At 44.6% G+C, this 15,927-nt stretch overlaps 1 protein-coding gene across 7 annotated transcripts in view; it reads left to right on the forward strand.

Moving 5' to 3' along the window:
* Positions 1–15,927, forward strand: part of NEDD4 (NEDD4 E3 ubiquitin protein ligase) — a 578,822-nt gene that overhangs the window by 305,928 nt on the left and 256,967 nt on the right. The window contains exon 2 of one of the 7 annotated variants that reach the window (XM_030189074.1): positions 3,055–3,092. The exons of the other annotated variants lie outside the window; for them this stretch is intronic. Within the exon in view, the coding sequence (XP_030044934.1) occupies positions 3,055–3,092 (38 nt within the window). The remainder of the gene's footprint in view (positions 1–3,054; positions 3,093–15,927) is intronic. 7 annotated transcript variants of the gene reach the window in all.

Here is a 15,927-nt window from a genome sequence, read left to right on the forward strand (position 1 = left end):
GGTTTTGTATTTCAAGCCTTGGCATTTGAGGAAGTGGAGGATTAGGTATGATCTTGCATTCTTGGTTGCATTGTGTAATGGTAGGGTAATTAGGTTGCACATGTAGGCTGGTGTGAGGCCAAAGATTATTCTGTAAGTCAAGGTACAGATCTTGAAGGATATGCACGATTTACTAGGTAGCCAGTATAGGCTTTGGTGCTGAGTTCTTGTATTTTCAAATCAATTTTTGCTATAGATTAGTCTTGCAGTATTTTGTGTGGTTTTGAGCTTCTTTAGAGTCTGTTCTTTGCATCCTGCGTATATTCTATTATAGTAGTCTGCATGGGTAAAGACGTTTCATGGAAAGTAATTTTTTATACGTTTGAGTTTCCACATTGCCTGAAACATTTCCTTTGTAGTGTTTACCTGTTTGTCGAAGGATAGTTCACGATCTATGGTGATTCCTAGGGTCTTCAGGTCATCTGCTATTGGAATGGTTTTCCCATAGCATTGATGGATATAAAGTGATAGGTGTTGTATGGTGATGTAAGCATCAATCTGTGAGTTTTTTCCCTATTTAGGTTTAGTTTGAAAGTAGATACCCAAAAGTTCCATGAGACTTATGCTGTCTGTGATTTTGGTATTAATTTCAGATATGTCTTTTTTTGAAGGGGATAAAAATGGAAACATCATCTGCATATATGAAAGGGTTGAAACCTTGGTTGGAAAGAGATCTTGTAAGGGGGATAGTCAGGTTGAACAGTAATGGAGAGAGTGGTGAACCCTGGGGTACTCCGCATTCCATTTTCCAAGGGTTGGAGATCATGGAGTTTAGTTTCACTTGGTAGGATCAGGTGGTTAGGAATCCTCTGAACCATTCAAATACTTTACCTCCTATTCCTATTTTGTTGAGGATTCTTTATAGGATGGTATGATCAACCACGTCAAATGCACTGGACATGTCAAACTGTAGTAAGAGGATACTATTCCTGGTTTTGATTTCATGTTTGAATTTTGCTAAGTGTGATTAGTACCATTTCTGTGTTGTGGTTGGTCCTGAAGCCTGATTGGGATTCATATAGAATAGAAAACTTGTTGAGGTATTTGGTTAGTTAGTTGCTTGGCTACAATGCCTTCCATTATTTTACTTGTCTGTAATTTGAGATGTCATTGATATTTTGTCTGATGTCCTTTGGGATTGGTGTAAGAAGTATGTTGCCCTTTTCCTTTGGGGACTGACCTCGGAACATGATTTAGATAGAAGGTTAATTGGTCAATGAAACAGTTTGGAGGAGCGTTCATAATATAGTTGGGGCAAGTGTGCAGTGTGCGGTCGAGAATTTTCTTATCGCTTGTGTTATCGTTTCGTTAGTAGGTTGAGCAAAGGTCATCCAATTGCTGGTGATCCCTCTTGGGGGTAATCAAGTTCATCTATTAGCTTTTCAAGGTTGGTGTAAGTTTGTGGTAGACTCTTCCTTGGGTTGATGATTTTCTCTTTGAAATATTTGGCCATTTTATGTTCTGATGGGAAGTCATCATTCCCTGTAGTAAGAGGTTTGGTATTTAATAGGTTATTTACAAGTTTACAGAATTTCTTAGTATCTTTGTAATTTGAGCTTACTTGTTCTTTATAGAATTTCCTCTTAGCTTATCTGATGCTATTCTTGTACTTTTTCGCACCTCCCTCCAGGCTGTGATGGTGTTTTCATTTTTGTTTTTTTTTTACAGGTTTGTTCTTGTCTTCTGCATTGGGTTTTTAGCTCTTTTCAGTGTATCATTGTACCATGGAATCGGTTTTCTTTCCTGTATGCTTTTTGCATTTTCTTTTTTTTATAGCTTTTATTGAAAAATGCAACAAATCACAACAGGAAGTAGTCCATGTGGACATAATATCAGCCACAAACATAGCTTAACATGTCTCAACAATTAACCTCTCATTGGTAAGCTATGCATATATTGTTTAAATCCCCTCCCCAAACCAACTCTACCCCCCCCCCCCCCCCCCCACAGGATATCTCCTCCCATATTCTCAACAGTTTTTATATGAGAAGAATGGAGGAGTCCGGACAGGAAGACCATTTCACATATGTGTCCCAAATCTTATGATACGATATTAAATATCCCGTTCGCATGGCTGTCAACTTAGACATCAGATGAATATGATCCATTTTACGAAACACCACAGAAAGACCAGGTAGAGCTATCTGCTTCCAAGTCGCAGCCAGCACCAACTTGATGGCTACAAAAACAAAAGTAACCAAATGATTTATATGTGGCTTTACTCCCATTGGTTTAACATGTAGGAGACAGTGTTCCATCTTCATAGGGTATGAAAGCTTGGTGAGGCTGTAGACAAATTTCAAAATATTAGACCAATACAGGCCTACTATGTGAGAGGAGAGCTCTATATAGTATGGAAATCCCCCCCTTCCTCCCCCACTCATCATTGCCCTTTCTAGATTTGTTTCATTTAAACTTAAATCCCCTCTAGCCTTTCTAAAGATAAAATCTCACACTTGGTGGTATTGGAAGGATTGAAAAACAGGGATCCCATACTCCTCACTAATATTCTGAAATGAGATAAATTCCCCCTCTTCCCAGATCTGCGCTAGTTCACACAGACCCCGTTTTTCCCATAGCCCATAGTCACTTGCCACTCCCCCTGGGATGAACTGTGGTGCAAAATGAATAAACATATGCAAAAAATATATACGGCCCGGAAAAAACTTCCGTCGTACATCCCTTCAAATTGACAGGGGTTTCTGTAGCAATGGTGGCATATCTCTAATCAGCTCCCCCAATAGTTTGTCTGGGAGCTATGGGACTGCCACCAATGAGATCGGGTCCAACCAAGTCTGCTCAGGGGATTTCCACAATTTACCCGCCCTCTGCATCCATTCTGCTAAGATGCGAAGATGGGCCGCTTGATAGTAGACCCAGAAAGAAGGAACACCCATTCCTCCCAACACCCACAATTGATACATCACCTCCCTCTTTACTCTTGGTGGTCTCCTCTTCCAAATAAATGAAAAGACTGTCTGCCTCAAAGCCCGAAAAAACTTTTCAGGTATGAAGATAGGGATTGCCATAAACAAATGCAACAGCCTTGTCAAGCCCTCCCAACACTCGAGCTCCAGGAAAAGTTCCTTGAGCTTCCCCGGGAAATTTGCCTCGTATAAATCCTCAAACTTTTTTGTCAAGTTTACCCCAAGGTATCGAACGCCTCTGGGCGCCCAACTGAAAGGAAACCCAATCTTTAATCTAGCCACTTGATCTTCAAGAATGGACACGTTCAAGGCTTCTGACTTATTCATATTAACTTTTAAAACCTGAGATTTTACCATATTCATATAAAACCGAGGTTAAAGCTAGAAAAGAAGTACTCAGGTCCGCCAGAGTTAACAGTATATCATCCGCAGACAACAGTATTCTGGTTTCAATCCCCCCCTCATCTTATTCCTTGAATCTCTGGGTGTGTGCATATATATTCCACCAAAGGCTCGACCACTAACGCAAAAAGCAGAGGGGAGAGGGCACACCCCTGTCTCGTACCCCGGGACAGAGGAAACGTGGTAGACCTCCTTCCATTGACCCGAACAGAGGCACAGGGGGCCATATAAATAAGATGAAGCCATTGAAGGAAGGAACCCTCTATTCCAGCTCTCGCCAGAACCGCAAACATAAATGGCCAACGTATTTTATTTTTTGTTACATTTGTACCGCGCTTTCCCACTCATGGCAGGCTCAATGCGGCTTACATATTGTATACAGGTAGTTATTTGTACCTGGGGCAATGGAGGGTTAAGTGACTTGCCCAGAGTCACAAGGAGCTGCCTGTGCCTGAAGTAGGAATCGAACTCAGTTCCTCAGTTTCCCAGGACCAAAGTCCACCACCCTAACCACTAGGCCACTCCTCCACAGGCCACTAGGCCACCCTATCAAACGCATTCTCTGCATCGAGTGACAGGATATACAATGGTACCTGTGTAGATTCAGCGTGATATAGAAGATGTAGGGCATGTCTTATTTTATCAAATGTTTGGTGACCCTGAACAAAGCCCGCCTGGTCTTCATGAATTAATAGGGGGAGGTAATGTTGTAAGTGTGTAGTTAATATTTTAGTGAAAATCTTACAATGTACCCCCAGAAGAGATATTGGGCGGTATGAGCTACATATCTATGGGTCCTTACCCGGCTTAGGTAGAACTGTTATAGTCGCCAAATTCCATGTCTTTGGAAGATCCTGGCCCTCGCTAAAGGAGTTAAAGACCTGTAATAGCAGGGGAGCTAAGAGCCAACCAAATACCTTATAAAACTTATTAGTGAAGCCATCTGGACCCGGAGTCTTTGCAGGAGAGACAGCTTGAATTGCCTGGAGAACCTCATCTAATTCAGTGGACCTAGAGAGCCACTGCTGAGCCCCTGGGGTGAGCCTAGGCAGACGGACGTGTTCTAGAAAGGTAGATATATCCGCCTCTGAAGGGGCGATATCTGGTGTGTAAAGCTTCTCATAAAACTGTTGGAAGAGCCACTGCATGTGGAGGTGGTCTGAAGTCAACACCCCATTTTCATCTTTCAGACTAACAATGTGATTGCAAATCATATAGTTCCTGATGGAGTTTATGCGCTTGATCTATCAACTGGGCCGACTGTTGGGCTGCCTGCCTAAGCATCTCTCTACCTCTGATAATCTACGCAGGGAATCTTCCGTCTGACCCCGCGTTTTTCAGACATGAGCGCGCAGTGCAATAAGGTGACCCCTCATTACCGCCTTCAGCCCATCCCACAAAATTCCTGGCGATACCTCTCCATTATCATTAAATTGAATGTACTCTTAATTTGTTTTTCGATCTGAAAAATGTGGGACATATCTGATGATAAAGAATCGTCCAATCGCCACTCTGGAGGGGTTTTGGGGGGACCTGTCATGCTGAGTTGTAATAACACTGGGCTGTGATCCGACCAGGTACATTTCTCAGTCTTAATATCGAGGAGCCTGTGAGAATATCCCACCTCCCCCAGCCATAGATCTATTCGTGAAAATGAATTATGCACAGTGGAGAAATAAGTATACTTTCGGCGAGTAGGGTTGATTTGGCGCCAGAGATCTATCATGTGCCATCACTTAAGAAATGCGTGGAACATCTCGTGATCTCGTTCAGTGTATTGTATCGCCATAGTGGAATTATCTAATCTTGGGTCCATCGTTAGATTAAAATCTCCCATCAGTAAGGCTCCCACCTTATGTTTTAACAATACTTGGTCTAATTGCTTAAAGAAGGTCCCATGCTCAGTATTGGGGCCGTAAACATTTGGGCTCCTAAGACAATTATTATAAGTATATAGCAAGTATATGACAACTGATTTGCCCTGCACTGCTGTCTACTGAGCTGCCTTGCACTTGCTGACAGCTAATTTTCCCTGCATGGCTGACAACTGATTTGCCTTGCACTGCGGTCAACTGATTTGCCTTGCACTGCGGTCAACTGATTTGCCTTGCACTGCGGTCAACTGATTTGCCTTGCACTGCGGTCAACTGATTTGCCTTGCACTGCGGACTACTGATTTGTCCTGCACTGCTGTCAACTGATTGGCCTACACTGCTGTCAACTGATTCGCCCTACACTGCTGTCAACTGATTCGCCCTACACTGCTGATAACTGATTCGTACTACTTCTGATAACTGATTCGCCCTACATTGCTGATAACTGATTCGCCCTACACTGCTGACAACTGATTCGCCCTACACTGCTGACAACTGATTCGCCCTGCACTGCTGTCTACTGATTTACCTTGCACTGCTGGCAACTGATTTACCCTGCACTGCTGACAACTGATTTGCCCTTCATTGTTGTCTATTGATTTACCCTGCACTGCTGTCAACTAATTTGCCCCGCACAGCTGACAACTCATTTGCCTTACACTGATGACAACTGATTGCCATGCACTGCTGTCACCTGTCTTGCCCTGCATTACTAGCAACCATTTGTCCTGTACTACTGTAAACTAATCTTTATAGACCTTTAGTTGTGTTACTAATACTAACCTTCACCAGGAATATCAACTGGTACTATAGTCACTATCTTCGTTTTATATTTTGAATTGTTATGCTGATGATTGTACATTTCTAAAACTGTCTTCATCTTGGAGGTTGAATTGCTATGCTGATGGTTGTTTATCTAAAACTGTCTACAATTTATGCAGTCTGGTTTAGCTGATGCTTCTTTTCAAACAGTCTTGTTACTAATTTACTGCATTCCTTAACTAACCACAAATTCTGTTACCAAAATGATTTTCCTAAAAATTTTATTCGTTATTCATTCACTTGCTCTTATCCATGCAACATCCAAAACCTCACCTTCGGATATCAACATTATACTAGTTCTTCATTATCACAAAAGGACAACCAAGATATTTACATCATCACGAACTGCTAACAATCAAAAAGACCCTTCAACACTCAACCAATCATCATTAAATACAGTTGCTGTCCCAACTAATGCAGAAGATAACTTAACAAACCTCACAGCATCAAAAACGTTTAAAAATACTAAAACCAAATTAATAAAAACTAGTCAAATCATAAATATTCGGCCGTCATCTCATGCAACTGATCCATACCTACCTGTTCGGGTAGGATATATTAATGCAAGATCAGTGGTTAATAAAGCCCAAACTATCACTGACTGGATTAAGTCTGATAATCTAGACCTACTCTTCATCACAGAAACATGGATCCGTGACTCCAAGGATCACATTATTCTTGATCTTTGCCCTCCTGGATTCAAAATCCTACACTGGCCTAGGAAAGACAAAATTGGAGGAGGCATAGCATTAATTCTTAGATCCAACGTCTCATCTGAACCCATCTCTGAAAGCTCTATCCTGGAACTTGAAATTATTTCATTAAAACTTCACTGCCCCAAGCTATGCGAGTACCTAACTTGCATTCTATTTTATAGACCCCCTCGTAACTGGACTCTCAACCACTCTACCTTTATGGACTTTATAGCCAACTCGTGTATTAACGATCCTAATATAATCTTACTAGGTGACCTGAACCTACATCTAGAAGACTCCAAGTCTGTCCACACCCGAGAATGTATGGATCTCCTTAACCTATGTGACCTTGTTTTACCTCCATTACAGCCTACCCACATCAAGGGTCATTCTCTTGATATAATTTCTTATAAATGCTATATCCAATATTGATTGGTCCCCTACACCTTGGTCAGATCATTACAAAGCTTTCCTAACCTTGCAATGGTGTAAATAGGGCCAGTCCAGTTCGCACGACCCTAAAACAATCCTCACCAGAGGACAGATTGACAGTAATAATTTTTGGCAACATATCTATGCTATAATAACTGGTCGATACAACCTAACTCAGACCTTCTTCCTTACTATATGGGACAACAGATGCAAAATGATTCTGGACAAAATTGCTCCTCTGCACTCCAAGACTTTACGCAAACGTAACCCTTCAATGACTTATTGAAAAACTTGAAGTCACAAACCAGAAGACTTGAAAAAGCATGGAGCAAATTAAAGGACAGCGTTAACTTTAATGCATGGAAACAATCACAGAGGAACTACAAATACGCCATCAAGCGCACTAAAAGAGACTATTATACACAAAAAATTACTAACTAAAAACAATTTCAAATTATAAAAACTCTACTTAACACAGACCCTGTATCACCTTCAAACCGCTCTTCTGCTGACCAGTTAGCTAACTGTTTCAATGACAAAACAATTATTCTTCGTAAATCAATTTACGATTTCCAAAGATATCACTGTCAACACCTTTCTTGATGAACTAGACCCTGGATTTGATGAAAGTCCAGTATCTATCAGCTGGTATAACTTTACCCCCCTCACCACTGAAGAAGTTACTAAAACCATCTCTAAACTCTCCAGGTCTTATTGTCACCTTCTCTTACATGAACACGCAGTTATGGAATGCATTACAAACAGACTTGAAAGCAATCAACGAAACAACTATCTTTCGAAAATCTCTGAAGACATTCCTCTTCAACAAGGCCTACAATGAGAACCTACAGCCTCACTAAATCACCTCACCAACCCACTCAATTATGAACGCTTACCTTCTACAACTACCCTAATCACTCTCTTCCTTCGTCTTTTTTCCCTTCCTAATCGTTACACATTACTAACTGTATCTGATCTGATATCCTGATTTGACAATGTTAACAAATCTATGTAAGCCACATTGAGCCTGCAAATAGGTGGGGGAATGTGGGATACAAATACAATAAATAATAATAACTTGATCCTTGTCCCAACTACATGCTTTATATCTGACCTCACCGCCCACTTGAACTTCCTGCTCTAAAGAGGGCACCTTCTCCACCAGTCATGGCAATATTTTACTTACAACATTACTTCGACTTCTATCCCTCTGCCTGTCGGCGTACCTCAGGGTTCTGCTCTTGGTCCCCTCCTCTTTTCTATCTACACTTCTTCCCTTGGTTCATTAATCTTATCCCATGGCTTTTCCTACCATCTCTATGCTGATGACTCCCAAATCTACCTTTCTACCCCTGATATCTCACTTTGCATCCAAACCAAAGTTTCAGCGTGCTTGTCTGACATTGCTGTCTGGATGTCTCAACGCCACCTGAAATTAAATATGACCAAAACCGAGCTTCTCATTTTCCCCCCCAAACCCACCTCCCCGCTCCCCCCGTTTTATATTTCTGTTGATGGCTCTCTCATTCTTCCTGTCTCCTCAGCTCGAAACCTTGGGGTCATCTTTGACTCTTCTCTCTCCTTCTCTGCTCATATCCAGCAGATTGCCAAGACCTGTCATTTCTTTCTTTACAACATCCGTAAAATCGGCCCCTTTCTTTCTGAGCACTCTACCAAAACCCTCATCCACACCCTTGTCACCTCTCGCTTAGACTACTGCAATCTGCTTCTTGCTGGCCTCCCACTTAGTCACCTCTCCCCTCTCCAGTCGGTTCAAAACTCTGCTGCCCGTCTCGTCTTCCGCCAGGGTCGCTTTACTCATACTACCCCTCTCCTCAAGTCCCTTCACTGGCTCCCTATCCGTTTTCGCATCCTGTTCAAACTTCTTCTACTAACCTATAAATGTACTCACTCTGCTGCTCCCCAGTATCTCTCCACACTCGTCCTTCCCTACACCCCTTCCCATGCATTCCGCTCCATGGATAAATCCTTCTTATCTGTTCCCTTCTCCACTACTGCCAACTCCAGACTTCGCGCCTTCTGACTTGCTGCACCCTACGCCTGGAATAAACTTCCTGAGCCCCTACGTCTTGCCCCATCCTTGGCCACCTTTAAATCTAGACTGAAAGCCCACCTCTTTAACATTGCTTTTGACTCGTAACCACTTGTAACCACTCGCCTCCACCTACCCTCCTCTCTTCCTTCCCGTTCACATTAATTGATTTGATTTGCTTACTTTATTTTTTTTTTTTTTTGTCTACTAGATTGTAAGCTCTTTGAGCAGGGACTGTCTTTCTTCTATGTTTGTGCAGCACTGTGTATGCCTTGTAGCGCTATAGAAATGCTAAATAGTAGTAGTACACCACACAAAACTCCAACTTTTATATGCAAATTTCTCTTTATTATAAATACTTATGCCTTATACCGGCTATTAACTTCAAACATTAAACCACTCATTCATCACCTTTCAACCACCACTCACCCTATATACTAGTTATCTAAAATGTCTTTAGAAGTTTAAATATCAAACCATTATACATTAAAAAAATCCTGCTTCATAACATTGATGAGGCAGACAGTTCATGGCACTCAATCATATCCACTGCTGTAATATGCTGTAAAACCGTCGTAACGACGTCCGCTGTTTAGCCTTTTGTTAGTCAATTTTCAGCATCTGATTACGTCACTCCTCATTGGTATATAAGAACTATTGCACGCGGAAATTGTCAGCACTGCTGTTTACAAACCGCCACTTTGTCCTGTGGCTTTCATTGTATAGGTTTCACACGTATCTGGTGAATGGGCAAACCCACCACAGGGAGTCCACTTCTCGACACCGTCATCGAGGACATGGCTGCTCGGCGTCGAGACAGGCCCAGCTTCAGACTGCGGTCAGAGAACTCGTGTCTGATACCGAAGGGGAGGCCTCATGGGAGGCAGAGGAGGACCCAAGATATTTCTCGGATGAGGAGTCCTGTGGTCTTCCTTCTGATCCTACTCCTTCGCCACAGAGAAAGCTTTCTCCCCCCCGAGAGTTTATCTTTCTCTTCTTTTGTCCGGGAAATGTCTACGGCTATTTCCTTCCCAGTGATAACTGAGGATGAGCCCAGGGCTGAGATGTTCGAGTTCCTGGACTCTCTTTCACCACCTAAGGAGTTCCCCTACATAATGTCCTTAGGCAGACATTGATGGCGAACTGGATGAAACCATTAACTAATCCCACCATTCAAAAAAAAGCTGAGTCCCAGTATCGGATTCATGGGGACCTGGAGTTGATGAAGACCCAGTTGCCTCATGACTCTGCGGTTGTGGATTCCGCTCTCAAGAGGGCCAAGAGTTCTAGGGATTACGGGAGTCTAGAACTCTGGACTCTTTTGGGAGGAAGGCCTATCATTCCACTATGCATATAGCCAAGATCCAGTCCTACCAGCTCTACACAAGCATCCATATGCAGAACAATGTGAAGCAACTGGCGGACTTGATCGATCAGCTCCCTTCGGAGCAGGCCAAGCCTTTTCAGGAGGTGGTCAGGCAGCTGAAGGTGTGTCATAAATTCCTGTCCAGGGGTGCTTATGACACTTTTGATGTTGCGTCTAGGGCCGCTGCTCAAGGTATAGTGATGCGCAGACTCTGATGGCTGCGTGCCTCTGACCTGGAGAATAGAGTTCAGCAGCGGATTGCAGACGCTCCTTGCCGGGGGGATAATATTTTTGGCGAGAAGGTTGAGCAGGTGGTAGAACAGCTCCGTTAGCGGGAAACCGCACTCGACAAACTGTCCCACCGGACGCCTTCAGCATCTACCTCTTCAGGTAGACGTTTTTACGGGGGTCAGAAGAATGCTCCCTATGCTTACAATAAGCGCAGGTACAATCCTCCTTCCCGCCAGCCTGCTCAGGCAAAGCCCCATTGCGCTCGTTCGCGTCAACAGTGTGCGCCTCAACAGGCCCCTGCAGCTCCACAGCAAAAGCAAGGGACAGGCTTTTGACTGGCTCCAGGCGAGCATAGCCAACATAAGTGTCTGTGCTGGATGATCTACCGGTCGGAGGGAGGTTAAAATTTTTTCACCAAAGGTGGCCTCTTGTAACCTCCGATCAGTGGGTTCTCCAAATAGTCCGGCTAGGATACTCCCTGAATTTGATTTCCAAACCTCTAAATTGTCCACCGGGAGCTCAGTCCTTCAGCTTCCAGCACAGGCAGGTACTTGCAGAGGAATTCTCCGCCCTTCTCAGCACCAATGCGGACAAGCCCGTTCCACCAGGGCAAGAAGGGCTGGGATTCTATTCCAGGTACTTCCTTGTGCAAAAGAAAACAGGGGGGATGCGTCCCATCCTAGACCTAAGGGCCCTGAACAAATATCTGATTCGAGAAAAGTTCAGGATGGTTTTCCTGGGCACCCGTCTTCCCATGATTCAGGAAAACGATTGGCTATGCTCTCTGGACTTGAAGGATGCTTATATGCACATCCTGATACTGCCAGCTCACAGGCAGTATCTTCGATTCTGTCTCGGGACACAGCACTTTCAGTATTGTATACTGCTCTTTGGGCTCGCCTCTGCGCCCCGGGTGTTCACCAAATGCCTGGCGGTAGTAGCAGCATCTCTACGCAAGCTGGGAGTGCATGTTTTCCCTTATCTCGACGATTGGCTGGTGAAGAGCACTTCCGAGACAGGAGCTCAGCAGTCCATGCAGATGACTATTCAACTCCTGGAGCTACTCGGGTTTGTTATAAATTATCCAAAGTCCCATCTTCTTCCAGTTCAACAACTAGAATTCATAGGAGCTCTGCTGGACTCAAAGACGGCTCAGGCCTACCTCCTCGAAGCCAGGGCAGACAATCTTCTGTCCCTCGTTTCTTGGGTCAGAGCGTCTCAGCAGATCACAGCTCAGCAGATGTTGAGATTGCTGGGCCATATGGCCTCCACAGTTCATGTGACTCCCATGGCCCGCTGTCACATGAATCAGCTCAATGGACCCTAGCTTCCCAGTAGTATCAAGCTGCGGGGGATCTAGAGGATGTTATCCAGCTGTCCACAGTGTTTCTCAATTCCCTCTCTTGGTGGACAGTTCGATCCAATTTGACCGTGGGATTTCCCTTTCAAATTCCTCAGCCACAAAAGGTGCTGATAATGGATGCATCTCTTCTGCGGTGGGGAGCTCATGTCAGTGGGCTCCACACTCAAGGAGTTTGGTCCCTCCAGGAAACCGGTCTTCAGATCAACCTCCTGGAGTTGAGAGCGGTCTGGAACGCGCTAAAGGCTTTCAGAGATTGGTTGTCCAATCAAATTCAGACAGACAATCAGGTTACCATGTACTACATCATCAAGCAGGGGGGGGCACCGAATCTCGCCCCCGTGTCAGGAAACCATTCAGATGTGGCTTTGGGCTCGCCGGCACAGCATGTCTCTCCAAGCCACCTATCTGGCAGGCGTAAACAACAGTCTGGCCGACAGGTTGAGCAGGATAACGCAACCTCACGAGTGGTCTCTCAACTCGAAAGTGGTACGTCAGATCTTTCAAGAGTGGGGCACCCCCTTGGTGGATCTCTTCGCCATGCGACTCAATCACAAGGTCCCTCAGTTCTGTTCCAGGCTTCAGGCCCATGGCAGACTAGCGTCGGATGCCTTTCTCCTACATTGGGGCAAGGGCCTCCTGTATGCATATCCTTCCATACCTTTGGTGGGGGGACACTTTGCTGAAACTCAGGCAGGATCGTGGAACCATGATTCTGATCGCTCCCTTCTGGCCGCGTCTGATTTGGTTCCTAGTTCTTCTGGAGTTGTCCTCCGAAGAACCGTGGAGATTGGAGTGTTTTCCAACCCTCATTACTCAGAACGAGGGGGTGCTTCAGCATCCCAACCTCCGGTCCCTGGCTCTCATGGCCTGGATGTTGAGAGCGTAGAATTCGCTTCCTTCAGTCTTTCTGAGGGTGTCTCCCGAGTCTTGCTTGCTACCAGGAAAGATTCCACTAAAAATAGTTACTCTTTTAAATGGAGGAGGTTTGCCATCTGGTGTGACAGCAAGGCCCTAGATCCTCGCTCTTGTCCTACACAGACCCTGCTTGAATACCTTCTGCACTTGTCTGAGTCTGGTCTTAAGACCAACTCCGTAAGAGTTCATAAGTACATAAGTACATAAGTAGTGCCATACTGGGAAAGACCAAAGGTCCATCTAGCCCAGCATCCTGTCACCGACAGTGGCCAATCCAGGTCAAGGGCACCTGGCACGCTCCCCAAACGTAAAAACATTCCAGACAAGTTATACCTAAAAATGCGGAATTTTTCCAAGTCCATTTAATAGCGGTCTATGGACTTGTCCTTTAGGAATCTATCTAACCCCTTTTTAAACTCCGTCAAGCTAACCGCCCGTACCACGTTCTCCGGCAACGAATTCCAGAGTCTAATTACACGTTGGGTGAAGAAAAATTTTCTCCGATTCGTTTTAAATTTACCACACTGTAGCTTCAACTCATGCCCTCTAGTCCTAGTATTTTTGGATAGCGTGAACAGTCGCTTCACATCCACCCGATCCATTCCACTCATTATTTTATACACTTCTATCATATCTCCCCTCAGCCGTCTCTTCTCCAAGCTGAAAAGCCCTAGCCTTCTCAGCCTCTCTTCGTAGGAAAGTCGTCCCATCCCCACTATCATTTTCGTCGCCCTTCGCTGTACCTTTTCCAATTCTACTATATCTTTTTTGAGATACGGAGACCAGTACTGAACACAATACTCCAGGTGCGGTCGCACCATGGAGCGATACAACGGCATTATAACATCCGCACACCTGGACTCCATACCCTTCCTAATAACACCCAACATTCTATTCGCTTTCCTAGCCGCAGCAGCACACTGAGCAGAAGGTTTCAGCGTATCATCGACGACGACACCCAGATCCCTTTCTTGATCTGTAACTCCTAACGCGGAACCTTGCAAGACGTAGCTATAATTCGGGTTCCTCTTACCCACATGCATCACTTTGCACTTGTCAACATTGAACTTCATCTGCCACTTGCACGCCCATTCTCCCAGTCTCGCAAGGTCCTCCTGTAATCGTTCACATTCCTCCTGCGACTTGACGACCCTGAATAATTTTGTGTCATCGGCGAATTTAATTACCTCACTAGTTATTCCCATCTCTAGGTCATTTATAAATACATTAAAAAGCAACGGACCCAGCACAGACCCCTGCGGGACCCCACTAACTACCCTCCTCCACTGAGAATACTGGCCACGCAATCCTACTCTCTGCTTCCTATCTTTCAACCAGTTCTTAATCCATAATAATACCCTACCTCCGATTCCATGACTCTGCAATTTCTTCAGGAGTCTTTCGTGCGGCACTTTGTCAAACGCCTTCTGAAAATCCAGATATACAATATCAACCGGCTCCCCATTGTCCACATGTTTGCTTACCCCCTCAAAAAAATGCATTAGATTGGTGAGGCAAGACTTCCCTTCACTAAATCCGTGCTGACTTTGTCTCATCAGTCCATGTTTTTGTATATGCTCTGCAATTTTATTCTTAATAATAGCCTCCACCATCTTGCCCGGCACCGACGTCAGACTCACCGGTCTATAATTTCCCGGATCTCCTCTGGAACCCTTCTTAAAAATCGGAGTAACATTGGCTACCCTCCAGTCTTCCGGTACTACACTCGATTTTAGGGACAGATTGCATATTTCTAACAGTAGCTCCGCAAGTTCATTTTTTAGTTCTATTAATACTCTGGGATGAATACCATCAGGTCCCGGTGATTTACTACTCTTCAGCTTGCTGAACTGACCCATTACATCCTCCAAGGTTACAGAGAATTTGTTTAGTTTCTCCGACTCCCCCGCTTCCAATATTCTTTCCGGCACCGGTGTCCCCCCCAAATCCTCCTCGGTGAAGACCGAAGCAAAGAATTCATTTAATTTCTCCGCTACGGCTTTGTCCTCCTTGATCGCCCCTTTAACACCATTTTCGTCCAGCGGCCCAACCGACTCTTTGGCCGGTTTCCTGCTTTTAATGTATCTAAAAAATTTTTTACTATGTATTTTTGCTTCCAACGCTAATTTCTTCTCAAAGTCCTTTTTTGCCCTCCTTAGTGCAATTAGTGCTTATCATTACCATGTGGAGGGTAAGCCTATCTCTGGACAGCCTTTAGTCGTTTGCTTTATGAGAGGTTTGCTTTTGTCAAAGCCCCCCTGTCAAACCTCCAACAATGTCATGGGATCTCAATGTCGTTCTCACCCAGCTGATGAAACCTCCTTTTGAGCCACTGAATTCCTGCCATCTGAAGTACTTGACCTGGAAGGTCATTTTCTTGGTGGCTGTTACTTCAGCTCGTAGAGTCAGTGAGCTCCAAGCCCTGGTAGCCCATGCTCCATACACTAAATTTCATCATAACAGAGTAGTCCTCCGCACTCACCCTACGTTTTTGCCAAAGGTGGTGTCAGAGTTCCATCTGAGCCAGTCAATTGTCTTGCCAACATTTTTCCCCGTCCTCATACCCGCCCTGCTGAACGTCAGTTGCATACATTGAACTGCAAAAGAGCATTGGCGTTCTATCTGGAGCGGACAAGCCCATTCAGACAGTCCGCCCAAATGTTTATTTCTTTTGATCCCAACAGAAGGGGAGTGGCTGACGGGAAACGCACCATTTCAAATTGGCTAGCGGATTGCATATCCTTCACTTACGCCCAAACTGGGCTGACTCTTGAGGGTCATGTCACGGCTCATAGTGTTCGAGCCATG

The sequence above is a fragment of the Microcaecilia unicolor genome, chromosome 1 (genome assembly GCF_901765095.1).
Source record: "Microcaecilia unicolor chromosome 1, aMicUni1.1, whole genome shotgun sequence".
NCBI classification, from domain to species: domain Eukaryota; kingdom Metazoa; phylum Chordata; class Amphibia; order Gymnophiona; family Siphonopidae; genus Microcaecilia; species Microcaecilia unicolor.